This window comes from Pavona decussata, unplaced genomic scaffold (genome assembly GCF_977016875.1).
Source record: "Pavona decussata unplaced genomic scaffold, jaPavDecu1.1 SCAFFOLD_152, whole genome shotgun sequence".
Lineage (NCBI taxonomy): Eukaryota > Metazoa > Cnidaria > Anthozoa > Scleractinia > Agariciidae > Pavona > Pavona decussata.
Genome location: NW_028145564.1, coordinates 35,176 through 47,500, shown reverse-complemented (window position 1 = coordinate 47,500; position 12,325 = coordinate 35,176). Strand labels below are relative to the sequence as shown.

At 37.4% G+C, this 12,325-nt stretch overlaps 2 protein-coding genes across 2 annotated transcripts in view; both read left to right on the top strand.

The window, feature by feature from the left end:
* Positions 1 to 10,157, top strand: part of LOC146466175 (uncharacterized) — a 14,833-nt gene extending 4,676 nt beyond the window's left edge. The window contains exons 3-4 of the mRNA XM_085127680.1: positions 8,116 to 8,435; positions 9,589 to 10,157. Coding sequence (XP_084983806.1) covers positions 8,116 to 8,435; positions 9,589 to 9,846 — 578 coding nt within the window. The 3' untranslated portion in view covers positions 9,847 to 10,157. The remainder of the gene's footprint in view (positions 1 to 8,115; positions 8,436 to 9,588) is intronic.
* LOC146466174 (uncharacterized) overlaps positions 1 to 11,684 on the top strand; it is a 115,040-nt gene extending 103,356 nt beyond the window's left edge. The window contains exon 5 of the mRNA XM_085127673.1: positions 11,671 to 11,684. The gene's annotated coding sequence lies outside the window, so the exon portion shown is untranslated. The remainder of the gene's footprint in view (positions 1 to 11,670) is intronic.
* The last annotated feature ends 641 nt before the right edge of the window (positions 11,685 to 12,325 follow it).

The window sequence follows — 12,325 nt, the reverse complement described above, 5'->3', positions numbered from 1 at the left end:
TGCTTCACAGCTGCCAGATGAGTTCAATAAACGTTTTAAGGAAGTGAACGGGCCAAACCGGACAATCGCGCCTTTTTCATCTCGGTAACCGGGCTAAATTTTTCCATATGAACAGAAGACAAAATTTGTCCAGGTACCCAAACCAGCCAAGCAACCGGGCTCATTTGAAGAGGCCCTCAGCATATCTGACTGACGAAATAATGGCACGCAGAAAATTTGCACTTTATCTAATAATGAAATTCATTCAACGCATATGCCAGTTTGACCGACTGAATACATACCCTGGATGTCGGACAGTTTTTTTGTTTTCTTTTTACAATGAAAAAAATCTCCAGCACCCAGAATATGACTTGAACTAATGCAAGGTAGAAATTCAGTGCCTTGGCTTAAGACCTTCCGTTACTTATCTACGTCGGTATATTATCCATAGCTGATCAAATGATTCTTTGTTGCCCTCCTGGCGACATCATATGACACTATGAACTCGTTTTTAAGGTGGCTCTGTACCATTTCTTCAGTTTTCGCTGGCACTGATATATATTTGTCTTGATGTTCTGGTTCTTTTAGCCCTGTGAAAATATCTGGGTTCAAACATATTTTCTAGTACCTAAGTCCTTACGCTTTGCTAAAAAAGAAAACGTCGTTACAACTGGAAAACCTCGTTTCCATGGCATGGATAATAAATCTGTTGATTACATCACTCCCAGCTAGTTTTAAAACGGGTTTGTCCAAATTTCGCGCGGTAAAATTTCGCTATTTTTTGTGTAAAAATGAGAGAAACTCCAAAGTATCTCCTCGTAAAGTCAAAAAAATATTCTATACATTCGTATGGCGAATTTCTGCAATTTTCGATTTTGCCATTTATTGCAGTTGTCCATGTATATTTCTCAATAAGAATTTTGTTTAGAGTACAAATACGAGCTTAATTCTAGCATTGAGTTAATTTTCAGAAGAATTCACCGTGGAAAACTCGTTAAAATAGCCTTACTTTTACAGGCTAAAACTGGCCTTGTTTGGAGCGCCAGCATAATAAAAAATTCCCGTATCAGTTAGAAACTTGGCGCGCCCGTGCCATTTTAGTGCCCAGTCGACGCGCGCCAAATAACTGTATGGAGTCACCTCAAGGTCTGATAAATAGATAAGTCCTTATTACCTTATTGCTTGATTTTCTTCAAGAATTATTAACGATTTGAGAAACTGTATTACACACTCAAAGAGTGTTCCATCCGATTTCCAAACAACTCGAATTTGGTCAAAAATAAACGTTGACTCTGTGCGTCGTTTTTTAACCCACTTCTTGGTGTTTGGAAGTCGAATGTTCGGATGAGATGCTCTTCCTCGTCCGTCTTTGATAAACTACATAAAAAGCAAAGAGGTTTTCGCTTCTGCCAGGTCATGAAGGACACAAATATAATTTTTCTTTTTTTAACATATTTTAATTAATCACACAATACAAGGTTTACAATTTTGGACACTACTTACAATAATTAACATACTTCAGAACCAGCAATGCTTACTCAACTTACAATGTTCAAAGTACTGTCAGTACTTACAATACCTTTTTTTTTGTAACATTGCTTGCACTTACAATAAATGCAATACTTACAATACTTTGGTTTACATTGTTTACAAAAACTTACTCTATTAAATAATCATGACTATTTTTTACATTGCTACTACTGCTACAGCTACCGTCTCAAAAAATATTTTTTATTCATTAAAAAAAGGACAAAGATTAGAAAAAGATATGCAGACATGACAGACATTTGACAAAAATAAATAAATAAATAAATAAATAAATAAATAAATAAAATAAATAAAAAGAACAGGGTCCTTGCCTCCGACCTCCTGCAAATTCAGTACATATTGAGATCACTTTTTAAAGTAGGCCAAGAAGCGCGTGAAATCATCTATTGTGGGATACGTCTTCCGTACTTTACAGTGCCATATAAAGAACCTAGCTACCAAAAATTCAAAGTTCAGTTGTTCTTTAGGGGTTGACGTGTCTGGCTGCAAGCCCAGTACCATTGCAGGGGAGAGGGTGAAATCTTCTTCCACAAGTTTTTTTTGGATCAAATTATTCCTAAAAACTTGCCAAAAAGCAGTAGTTTTGCAGCAGAAGCAGAAAAGGTGAATTAGACTTTCTGTCTCAGTTTGGCAAAAGCTGCAATGGTCGTTTTCGTGCAAACCTATTTTAAATAAAAAAATCATTTGTTGCGATTCTTCTGTGTAGAAGCTTAAACTGAAAAGCGATTAAACTGGTAATTCTTGTGCATCGGAAAGCTAGCTTATAGGCTGCCCTCCAGTCCACAGAAAAGGCGGTTACCAAACCACAGTCTGTCAACCACCTTCCCTGACTCTTGGTTGGAGAACCCTGCTTACAAGCCACAAGTTTCTCGTATGCGAGCTTACTCGGTTTCTTACATCTTAAGAATCGAGTAACGGGGTCCTCATTAATAGTAGTATTATCTCGCAAATTGTCTTTGAAGGTCGATTTTAAAGCTTTGAGAGCGGACAGTAAACCGTAGAAAGATAGGTAATTTACTTTTACATCGTGACATTCTATAAATTCAACGTATGACATGAAACGGTTTGAGTCCTTCATTAAATGCGATACCTTGTGTATGCCTTTTGACGACCATTCTTTAAAGAAGATTGGCCTTCCTTCTATTCTAATTAAAGAGTTATGCCAGAGACTAGTTGAGAGAAAGTGGTTAAAAGAACCTATTTTGTTTTCAAAGTTCATTTCTGCCCAAATTTTTACGACTTCTAGAAGAAAAGCATCTTTAGACTGGACATAACCCTGCAAATCTTTTCTATCGAGGTTGCAGTAAAAGAAGCTAGTCCCGCCCAGATTTTGAAGCTCTACTTCCAAGAAAAGTTTCCATTTACCGTTTTTCGTTTCGGTCCAAAAATTTTTTAACCAAAGTAGTTTTCAAGGATTTCGAAAGCTGAGAGGAAAGATTCCCTTGAGCCGTCAGTAATCAGAGTTGTGTCGTCTGCGTATTGACTGATTTTTATTTCTGTTCCGTTCACAGAAATGCCCTTAATCTTCTTGCAGCCCCTTATTGCAGAGGCTAGAGTCTCGACACATAAGATAAAGAAATAAGGAGACAGAGGACAGCCTTGCCTCACACCTCTTTCTAGTTTAAAAAAATTACTGGACCAGCCATTGTTTAAAACACAGCTCTCGATGTTGTGATAGCAGAGTTTAATCCATTTAATTATAGAAGGCCCAAAATTGTAAAATTGAAAAGTTTTTTGTACAAATGCCCATTCTACTGTATCAAATGCCTTCTCGAAATCGAGGAACAATAAAAGTCCTGGAATCTTCTTGGCAGCGGCGAAATTAATAATACTATCAATTAGCCCTACATTCTCTCCAATGAATCTGCCTTTAAGGAAACCGGTTTGATCGTGGTCAATAATTTTGGGAAGAATCTTTTTTAGCCTGTTTGCAATAGCTTTGGCTGCTATTTTGTAATCGCAGTTTAGGAGTGATATAGGTCGCCAGTTTTTTATCAGAGAGGGGTCTGCGTCTTTTTTCGGAATCAGCTTGATGATCCCACGTCGTTGGGAGATTGGCAGTTGCCCACTTTTAGATGCAGAATTCATTGAATTTAGAAAAAGATCTGAAAGATCATTCCAAAATATTTTGTAAAAGTCCGCGGGAAGTCCGTCTGAACCTGGGGATTTATTGCATTCCATGGCTTTTAGGGCCTGTAAACATTCTTCTTTGGAAAGTTCACCCTCACAAGAAATTATTTCGTCTTCTGATAAAGGGTTTTCGTTTCGGACGTGCCTCCAGAAGTCGTCTGTGTAAGAAACTTGTTTTTCTACCTGAGAGCTGTAAAGGTTTTTGTAAAAAGATTCGGAGAGATTCAGGATGTCTTTGTCTGTTGTAGCAGTTGTGTCTCCGTCAGTTTTAAGTCTCGTAATAACACTCTGTTTACAATGACGTTTCTCGAGATTTAGAAAGTATTTTGTGTTCTTTTCGCCCTCATTGAACCATCTGCACTTTGATCTCAGAATTGCACCCTTCGTGCGATACTCGATTATTTTCTCCAGCTCCATTCGCTTCAGGTTCAGCTCACGCAAGACTTCCTGTTTACTATCTTGATCAGTAACGAAGGAGTCCGCCAGGCTTTCCAGTTCGTTAATCTTTTTTTCTAACTCTTCGCTGTCCCTGGAGATTTTGGCTTTTTTGGCAGCAGCATATTTTAAGGATTTTTCTCTGACTTTTAGTTTTATCATCTCCCAGAGCAACGAACCGTTCACGGTCTTATCATGTTGGTATTCTTCCTTTACATTCTGGATCGTGGATTTAATTATGTTGACGTATTCAATTTCAGAAAGAAAGGAGGTGTTAAGTTTCCAATACCCAGGGCCCCTTATATTTTCGTGTAGAGCAATTTTCAAGGTAATCATTGAGTGATCAGTTTTAAAGCCAGGCAGAATTTCGGCGCTTGTGACATTACACATTAAGTTCTGACTGATAAGGAAGAAATCTAATCTACATTGTACTTCTGGTCTCTTCCGCCGCCAAGTGTATCTTAGGGTGCCAGGATGCAAGATCCTCCATGGATCTATTAAATCAAAGTTAGCAGAATGCTCATGGATAATTTGAACTGACCTACCATGTGTTTTGGCCAGGCCGCCCTTCTTGTCCTTATCAAGGTTAAGTACCAGGTTGAAATCATCGCCAATTATTAACTCTTCAGACTGGAAGTCCGAAAGATGGCCGAAGAAATCTCGGAAGAAGCCAGGGTCATCTTCGTTTGGTGCATAGATGGAAGCTAGAGTTATGACTTTTTCTCCGATCTTAAGGTCACAGACAATGAATCTTCCGTTGGGGTCAGAAAAAAGAAGGTGAATCTGAAAGCTAAAGTTATTATTAAAGAGAAAGGCCACTCCTGCTTTCGCGCTTGAGCAACTAAAAATTGCCTTATATCCCCACTCCGCTGCCCAGGAATTAGTTGTGGTTTCAACGCTGTGAACTTCTTGCAACAGATAAATTGAATATTTCTTACTTCTAAGCCAATTGAAAATTTCACGCCTTTTGTTCCTGTCTCCCAAGCCTCTCACGTTAAGAGAGCATATTTTAAGATCCATTCAGTGTAAAGTTAGTCTCAAGGAGGAGAAAAAAAAAACCATTGTGTTTTAACCGTGAGTAAATATGCGGTGAGAAAGGCGTAGCGAGAATTAATTGCATAGGAGCAGGCGTGCAATTATAGGGAAAAACAATCCGCAGGAGGAGCAAAAACAAGGATCCCGGCAAAAAAAAATATAAGCAACTTTAAAAAGTTGAAAGAACCATCTGGTTGAAGAGTTTCCATAACGTAAACACAGTACAAAAGCACTGCAGTACCTAAAAACATACACAGAACATAAGCCCAGTACATAAACATAAAGGTGTTAAGATGTCTTTTGTTAGACTATTGTCCCAACAGGCTTCTAAGTGTACAAAACTCTAATCTACGCCTGAAAGGTGATTCTCTTGCCTATGAATTTGCATTATTTGTTAATCAATTATGATTCGAGGTTCATGGAGGTTTATACAGTCCAAAGCACGTTATTTCAGATAATCAGGGACAGATTTGTGGTCATATCTTTGGTTATTTATGAAAAGATATCGGCCTTTAACAGTTGCATTTTCGATTCCTTGTTCTTCTCTTGCTCTCACCATTGCTTTTATTAACACTTTTCTTTCGACCTGGATTGCTCGAGCGTAATCCTCTGTTATGTAGGCGTCATTAAAGCTGGTAGAACGCTTCATCTTACCTCTCTTTAAAAGAACTAAATCTCTGTCCTCGCGGCTTACAAATCGTGCAATTATAGGCCTGCTTCTACTCTCCAGCTTTTTCCCAACCCGATGTACTGCATGGAAACGAATGTGAGATACATCTACTCCTAACTCGTTCTGAATAATGCTTGTTAGCAAAGTCTTGCAATCTTCGCCTTCTGTTTCCTCGATGTTGTTAAATCGCAGATTTTCTCTCCGTGTGTACTGTTCTAGTTTTATATTGTTCTCTACTTCTTGCTTCAGTTGCTGCTCCAGATCTGCAATTCGCGCGGTTAAAGTTGCCACATCTTTTGCGTGTTCCTCCGAACGTTTGGCCGCTTTTTCGTTTAGACTGCTGACTTCTTCTTGATTGTATGTTAAACCCGCCTCAAGTTCTTTAATCTTGTCTCTCACTTCGTCCAGATCAATTTTGAATTCGTGACGGAGTTTATCCATATCAGAGTGTATTGTCGCAAAACCTTCGGTCACCACTTTTGTCAGAGAATCAATTGAATCTTTCAGATCTTGATTGCTTGCTGTGGCGGCCATGTTTTCTTCGACCGAGGAGTCGGTGCCACGCTTTGAACGTTTCCTTCCCATATAATCCCGAAGTGAGATTTCGCTCTGTTGACAGCTTGCTCTCAGTCACAGTCGATCCATCAAAAAGCGCCTCGATAGAAGAGATCGATTTGGCAAGAAAATCACCAATTTTAGCGGAGCGTTAAAAGAAGCGTCCACCCGCCATGCCGTCGGGCCCAGTCTCCCCACAAATATAAAATTACTTCATTTGGCTGCAACCAAGCAATTAGAATATAGAAAACGCAAACAATCTTTCTGACTTAAGAAGAAAAGGCGCATATTAATAGGAGCCCAGACATTTTCACCCGCTCCCAACTGACCTGGATTTGTAGTCTTCGACGTCGCACCTTCACGGCTTCTTTCCAAGATTTTCATTATTGAGATTATTGAGTGACATTTGAATTCTTGAAAGCTAAAAAAATTTTCTCAGTGTTCTGGCTTCTTTGATTACTTCTAAATGCTACACAGACCTGTCCAACTTGTTTTGCTAAGTCCCTACTGTTTTCCAAATCATAACTGTCGACAAAATACTGGATAGGCTAGGTTGTTGTGAAACCAAAAACCCCTGAAAGCTCTTAAAAGCCACGGCCCATATTTTGTAAGACCATATCATCTAAGACCCCCTTATTCCATTTTTTTAAACTAGAGTCTTTGTTTCTGTTTTGTGGAAACTAAGAGCATCTAATCTATTATTCTCATTTTCCTTCTTATCCTGTGAGAGCAGCCGCCTTTTTCCGGTTTTTGTTTACCACGAAGAAAAAAAAAAAGATCTGCGAAACAGAGCTCCTGTTACGTGATCAGTGATGTCAATTCTTTTGTATTCTTACTCACCAATGAAATTGAACGATATAATTAGCTGATTGAGGGCACGCGAGATCAGCGATAAATTTACAAGTGGCACCCTTAATTTATTCCCACGTGTAGTAAACAATGAGCGGGGAAACGCCATACATCACATGATTTCTTTCTTTATATGCAAATCAAGTTAGTAAAGTTTAAGAGAGAAGTTAAAAGTACTTGGAACAAGTGATTTAGAAATCTCCTCACTATTCCTTCCTTTAACTGGAGTGGATCTCTCGGTTTATGTTGGGAGCGGCGTGCTCTCCCACTGTAACGCGTGTTACAGAAGAATGCGTCGTTACAGGAAGGCTCTAAATAGAATTTGAGCAATTGTCGCTGAATTTAAGGAGAACTATAAAAATGACAGCCAGCTGCTTATAAGGCGACTAACTAGACCCAGGGCAAGCGACAGAAGCTCTAACATGTATGTGCAGATGAGCCATTTTTATCCTTTAACGATATACTTTCCTTTTTCTGTTCTAATTTACTAGCCAGGGACGTAGAAAGACCATCTTATCTAAAGAAATATTTGGTAGAAGACACCTTAGCTCACAATTCTACGTTAGATCATTTCTCAATTACGAGAACGTTTTAGAGTGTTTTTTCAGTGTAATTATTCAATTTAACTTATTTTTTAAATTATTTTCAGCCTGCCTCTCCAAATTAGTTTTCTAATTTTATGGGCCACAACGTAATCTTCTGGGTCACCAGTAATTGTGTTTAAACTTAATGCAGTTATTATTATTATTATTATTATTATTATTATTATTATTATTATTATTATTATTATTATTATTATTATTATTATTATTATTAGTATTATTATTATTATTATTATTATTATTATTATTATTATTATTATTATTATTATTATTATTATTATTATTATTAAATGTTTTTCACATATATTGCAGGGCTTTCCAATCAGGGTACCGATGACTTGTACTACAAAAATGTTGATAAAGCTGACAAAGGCCACCTGAACCCTGTCCAAATCAACTCGTTTGACCAAAACCACGTAACGGCGACATTTACGTACAGTAATGCGGTACCACAGTACCTTGGATTTAATCGTGGTCAATGGAAGGTATTCGAAGGTCTTATAGTGACTTACGTCCGAAACAAGTGCGCAGCTAAAAAGCCGACAGGTGGAAAAATGTATCTGATGACTGGAACGTCGAACTTTCGTCTTCAAATTGGTGTCGCTCCACCGACTCAAGACCCGAATCCAACGGTACGTAAGCCATGGATAAAGACTGAAGTCTTACGTTAATTTAATCATGTAGATCGTCTCAACAATACGGAAAAGTTACTAAAAAATAATATGCGTGACTGGTCAAAAGCCCCCTTATCTTTCCTTGCTTTTTTTAAATAGAGGGTAACTAGTTGCGAGACTCGAATTTCCCACCTGCTGAACAAATCGTGTCTTAAGAGCGCTACAGGACAAATGACCTTTTTATATAGAACAATTTCATTGTGGAATAATTTCGATAATAGTTTTAAGTTATGTGAATCCGTTCTCAGTAAATTAAAGAAATAAACTCTTACTAATACCCGTTTTACCGTCTTATGGGCTCCGTGGGTCAGTGCGCTACGAGCTGCATAACAACCCCGGGATAACAATTTACTGTCCGACTTCACAAGATATTTGCACAGTAGCCCTGAAGTCCATATGGATGGTAGTAATCCCCGAAAGGCTCTTTTGAACTATCCCTGTTGTTTTCTTTAAACAAAGACCGCATATAGATAACTAATTCTGGGGCCGTACGGAAATCGTGCTAAGATTTCTTTACATTATAGTGCACGAAATAATAATAGTATAAGAAATAGTACACAATGGTACACGAAAATTATATAAAATTATATAAAATTATAAAATTATATAAAGAGCAAAATTCAATAAATCCGTGAAGTATAGACAAGCAAAAATTGAAAGGACTAAATTTCCCTTTCGGTCGCCATTGTTTTTCATGAGACTCCAGCGTTGTGTTGCATTCTACAACAACTGCACACGCACAACAAATTAAAAAGCGCTAGCAAAAAGCTCTATGACTGCTTTGCATTGATCTTCCCGCCCCCCTCCAGCGGGAATTCAGAGTTGGGAGTAAGCTGTACGTTCGACATAAGTGCAAAGAATATGGAAGTAAGAAACAGTTAGCTTTCACAAATATCCGTTTTCGTACTCTTTATTATACAAAAAATTGTAGTTAACAAGTTAAGATATTCAAAGAGATCAGTATCTTGTAAGATAAAAAAAACTATTAGAACCTTATGCAGATAGGACAATATTGAGATAGTAACTAAAATTAGCACTTACACTAAAACTGATTTTCTAGAAACAAAAAGTAAGAAAGTTGATAGAAATTTACCTTTGTTTCATCCTGCAGCCAAATCCACTCTTCGGAAATGCCATCCAGTTACCAAATTCCATGTGGACAGCTGGTTGCTGCGTGTGGAATAATGGCCAGAATTACGAATCCATCGCAGTCATGGGAAACAACGACCCTAACAAAGCCAACACTGGAACAGTGTCGATGACGACACTGTTTGAATTAGAACATATCTTGGTAGCTACAGGGCAACCAGCTGCTGATCTATTCCCGGGATCGAACGGAGGCTGCAGAGCCAACAGTCAGCAGATATAAGCAGATGCTTAAAGCCGGTACCAAGCTTGATAAAATAGGTTTTTCTTTATCCTAGATTAGTTAAATAACAAGCAAGTTTAAATTTACAATATCCTAACTCCTAAAATTTATATGACGGGACGCCTTCAAGAACTGTCGTGTATTGGTGGTTATTCCCTCTCTTTCAATTTAAAAGACTTAGAAGTCATACGATAATTTTTGACATTTTGGAAAGAAACCTATAAATCTTAAATTTATCACTGATTAGTGACAAGAATGTAAAATTACTTCTTACGTGGTGATATTTTAATAAATCAACTGGCTTGGTCTTATTCACGTCTCACTTGCTTTTCTGCTTAAGAAGAGATTGTGCTTGGGATTGAGAACCGTTTTGAGACAATAAATATTTCCCTTAGCGAATGACACTTTCTCTGGGCTCTTTGAGAGCCCTCCCATTAACCTATTTACTTTTTAAACACTTAACATTTGAAGAATTCGACTTTTTTGAAGCAAAAATGTATCATTCATTTTGAAAGTTCAAGTAAGGAGGAAAATTCACCCTTTGATCCGGCATGTTTAGGGTTTCTCCAGTCAAAATTTCTCCCTTCACGTATCCTAATGGCGTGTAAGCCGTATATAAAGGAATCAATCAAAGGTCTTTATACCAATCAATCAATCAAAGGTCTTTATTATGTTTCAAGCAAAAATATATGCTAAAACTGAGAAACACTCACAGTAAAAATAATCAAAAACTAGAACTTCATCAAATCGCCACTTCATATTTAAAAAAAAAAGTCTGTTGATAAAACTATTTTTAAAACGCTGGGTATTGACCCTAGGAAGTTAGCTGCTTGGAACTCTGAGGCACAATGATCTTTTTCTTATTTTGGGGAGGGAAGGATACAAAGTGTAGCCAGGCATGCTGGAAATCTTCTTGTACAGCGCACGATCTGCCTCTTCTAAAACATCATATATGTTTTTTTTTTTTTTTTTTTCTTTTTTTTTTTATTGAAAACATTACTTACAAATACAAAATAAAGCATGCTAACTTACGAGATAAATATATACAAGGTAAGTTACAAGATAACGTTTAAAGCTTACCCTGGTTACATGCTGACTTTCAGATACTAACACATACACACATTTACATATAAATACACACTGCACGTGAAGTTTGAAACCAAAATTATTTACAAGTCTTTGCACAGCATTCTTCACGAACAGAGGAACACGTGTATACAAATTACATAGGGGCCCAGGATTTAACAAATTGTTCTAATTTATTATTTGCTACTGCTAATGTTCGCATAACAGAGATTTTGTTTTTCAGGCGTAAAAGAAAGCTTTCAAAGTTTAAAATGCCATTGCAAACACTAGTGCTAAAAATGTGGTACTTGGCAATAACGAGGGCGTAATTGAGCGCTGACCAGTTGTTTGATTTTTGGTGCCAACCATACAGAATGACACTTTCAGAGAGTTTTATGTGTTCTTGGTATGTTTTGTGCCACCATCGCGTAAAGAGGTTCCAAAACGTGTAGGAAATGTTACAGGTAAACAGCATGTGCAACAATGATTGACTTTCGTAGCTGCATAGCGGGCAACTGTCACTGTCCTTTATACCAGCACGAAACAAACTGGACTGCGTAGGTAGGATGTTATGAATAATTTTGAATTGAAAGATTATAAGCTTTGGTTCATGCAAGATTCGGAAGGGGAGCATATAGACGTTTTGGATGTTTTCTTTGGTGAAGCCGTAATTTAAAATTTTACTCTCACCGGTTGGAATCAAATAGGATTTGCTAAGTAAAATCGAATATGCAATTTTAGTAGACGGAAGTGAGAGAGATTGTACCTTTGAAGAGACGGTGTTGCGGAGTTTTACTTTCCATATCTTTGGGATGGCTTGCAGTATACCGTAAAATGTAGTGAAGAAAACTTCAAGGTTAAGTTTTGCTTTGAGCTCAGTTAGTGATGGAAAATTTAAGTCTTCAGCTAGTAAATCTTTGATACAAATAATTCCTTTATTGACCCAGGATTTGTAGAAAATTGGTTTTCCATCTACTAGGATGTCACGATTATTCCAGATTATTTGTTTCTCCGCTGATACTTCATGGTTTGTCACAAGTTTAAAGCTTTGCCAGTAACTCAAGATAGTACGGTAGAATTCGGGGAGGTTTTGTAAATCGAATAGTTTGATATCGTATTGGCACTTGATGAAAAACGTAAGACCGCCATACTGGTTTAGAGCGTATTCTGGGACTATTTTCCATGAAGCGTCACAATTTTCTATAATTCTTTTAACCCAGGCTATTTTTAGTGATCGTTCCATCATTTCAAAATCGACCATCCTTAAACCACCGCATTTTTTCTCAGCAATAATAGTTTTTCTTTTAATTTTAGCTGGTTTGTTATCCCAGATGAAGTTAAAAATAATTTTGTTGATTTTTTCTATAAGACCTTTCGGTATAGACAATAAGGAAGCACTGTAAATTAGTTTCGA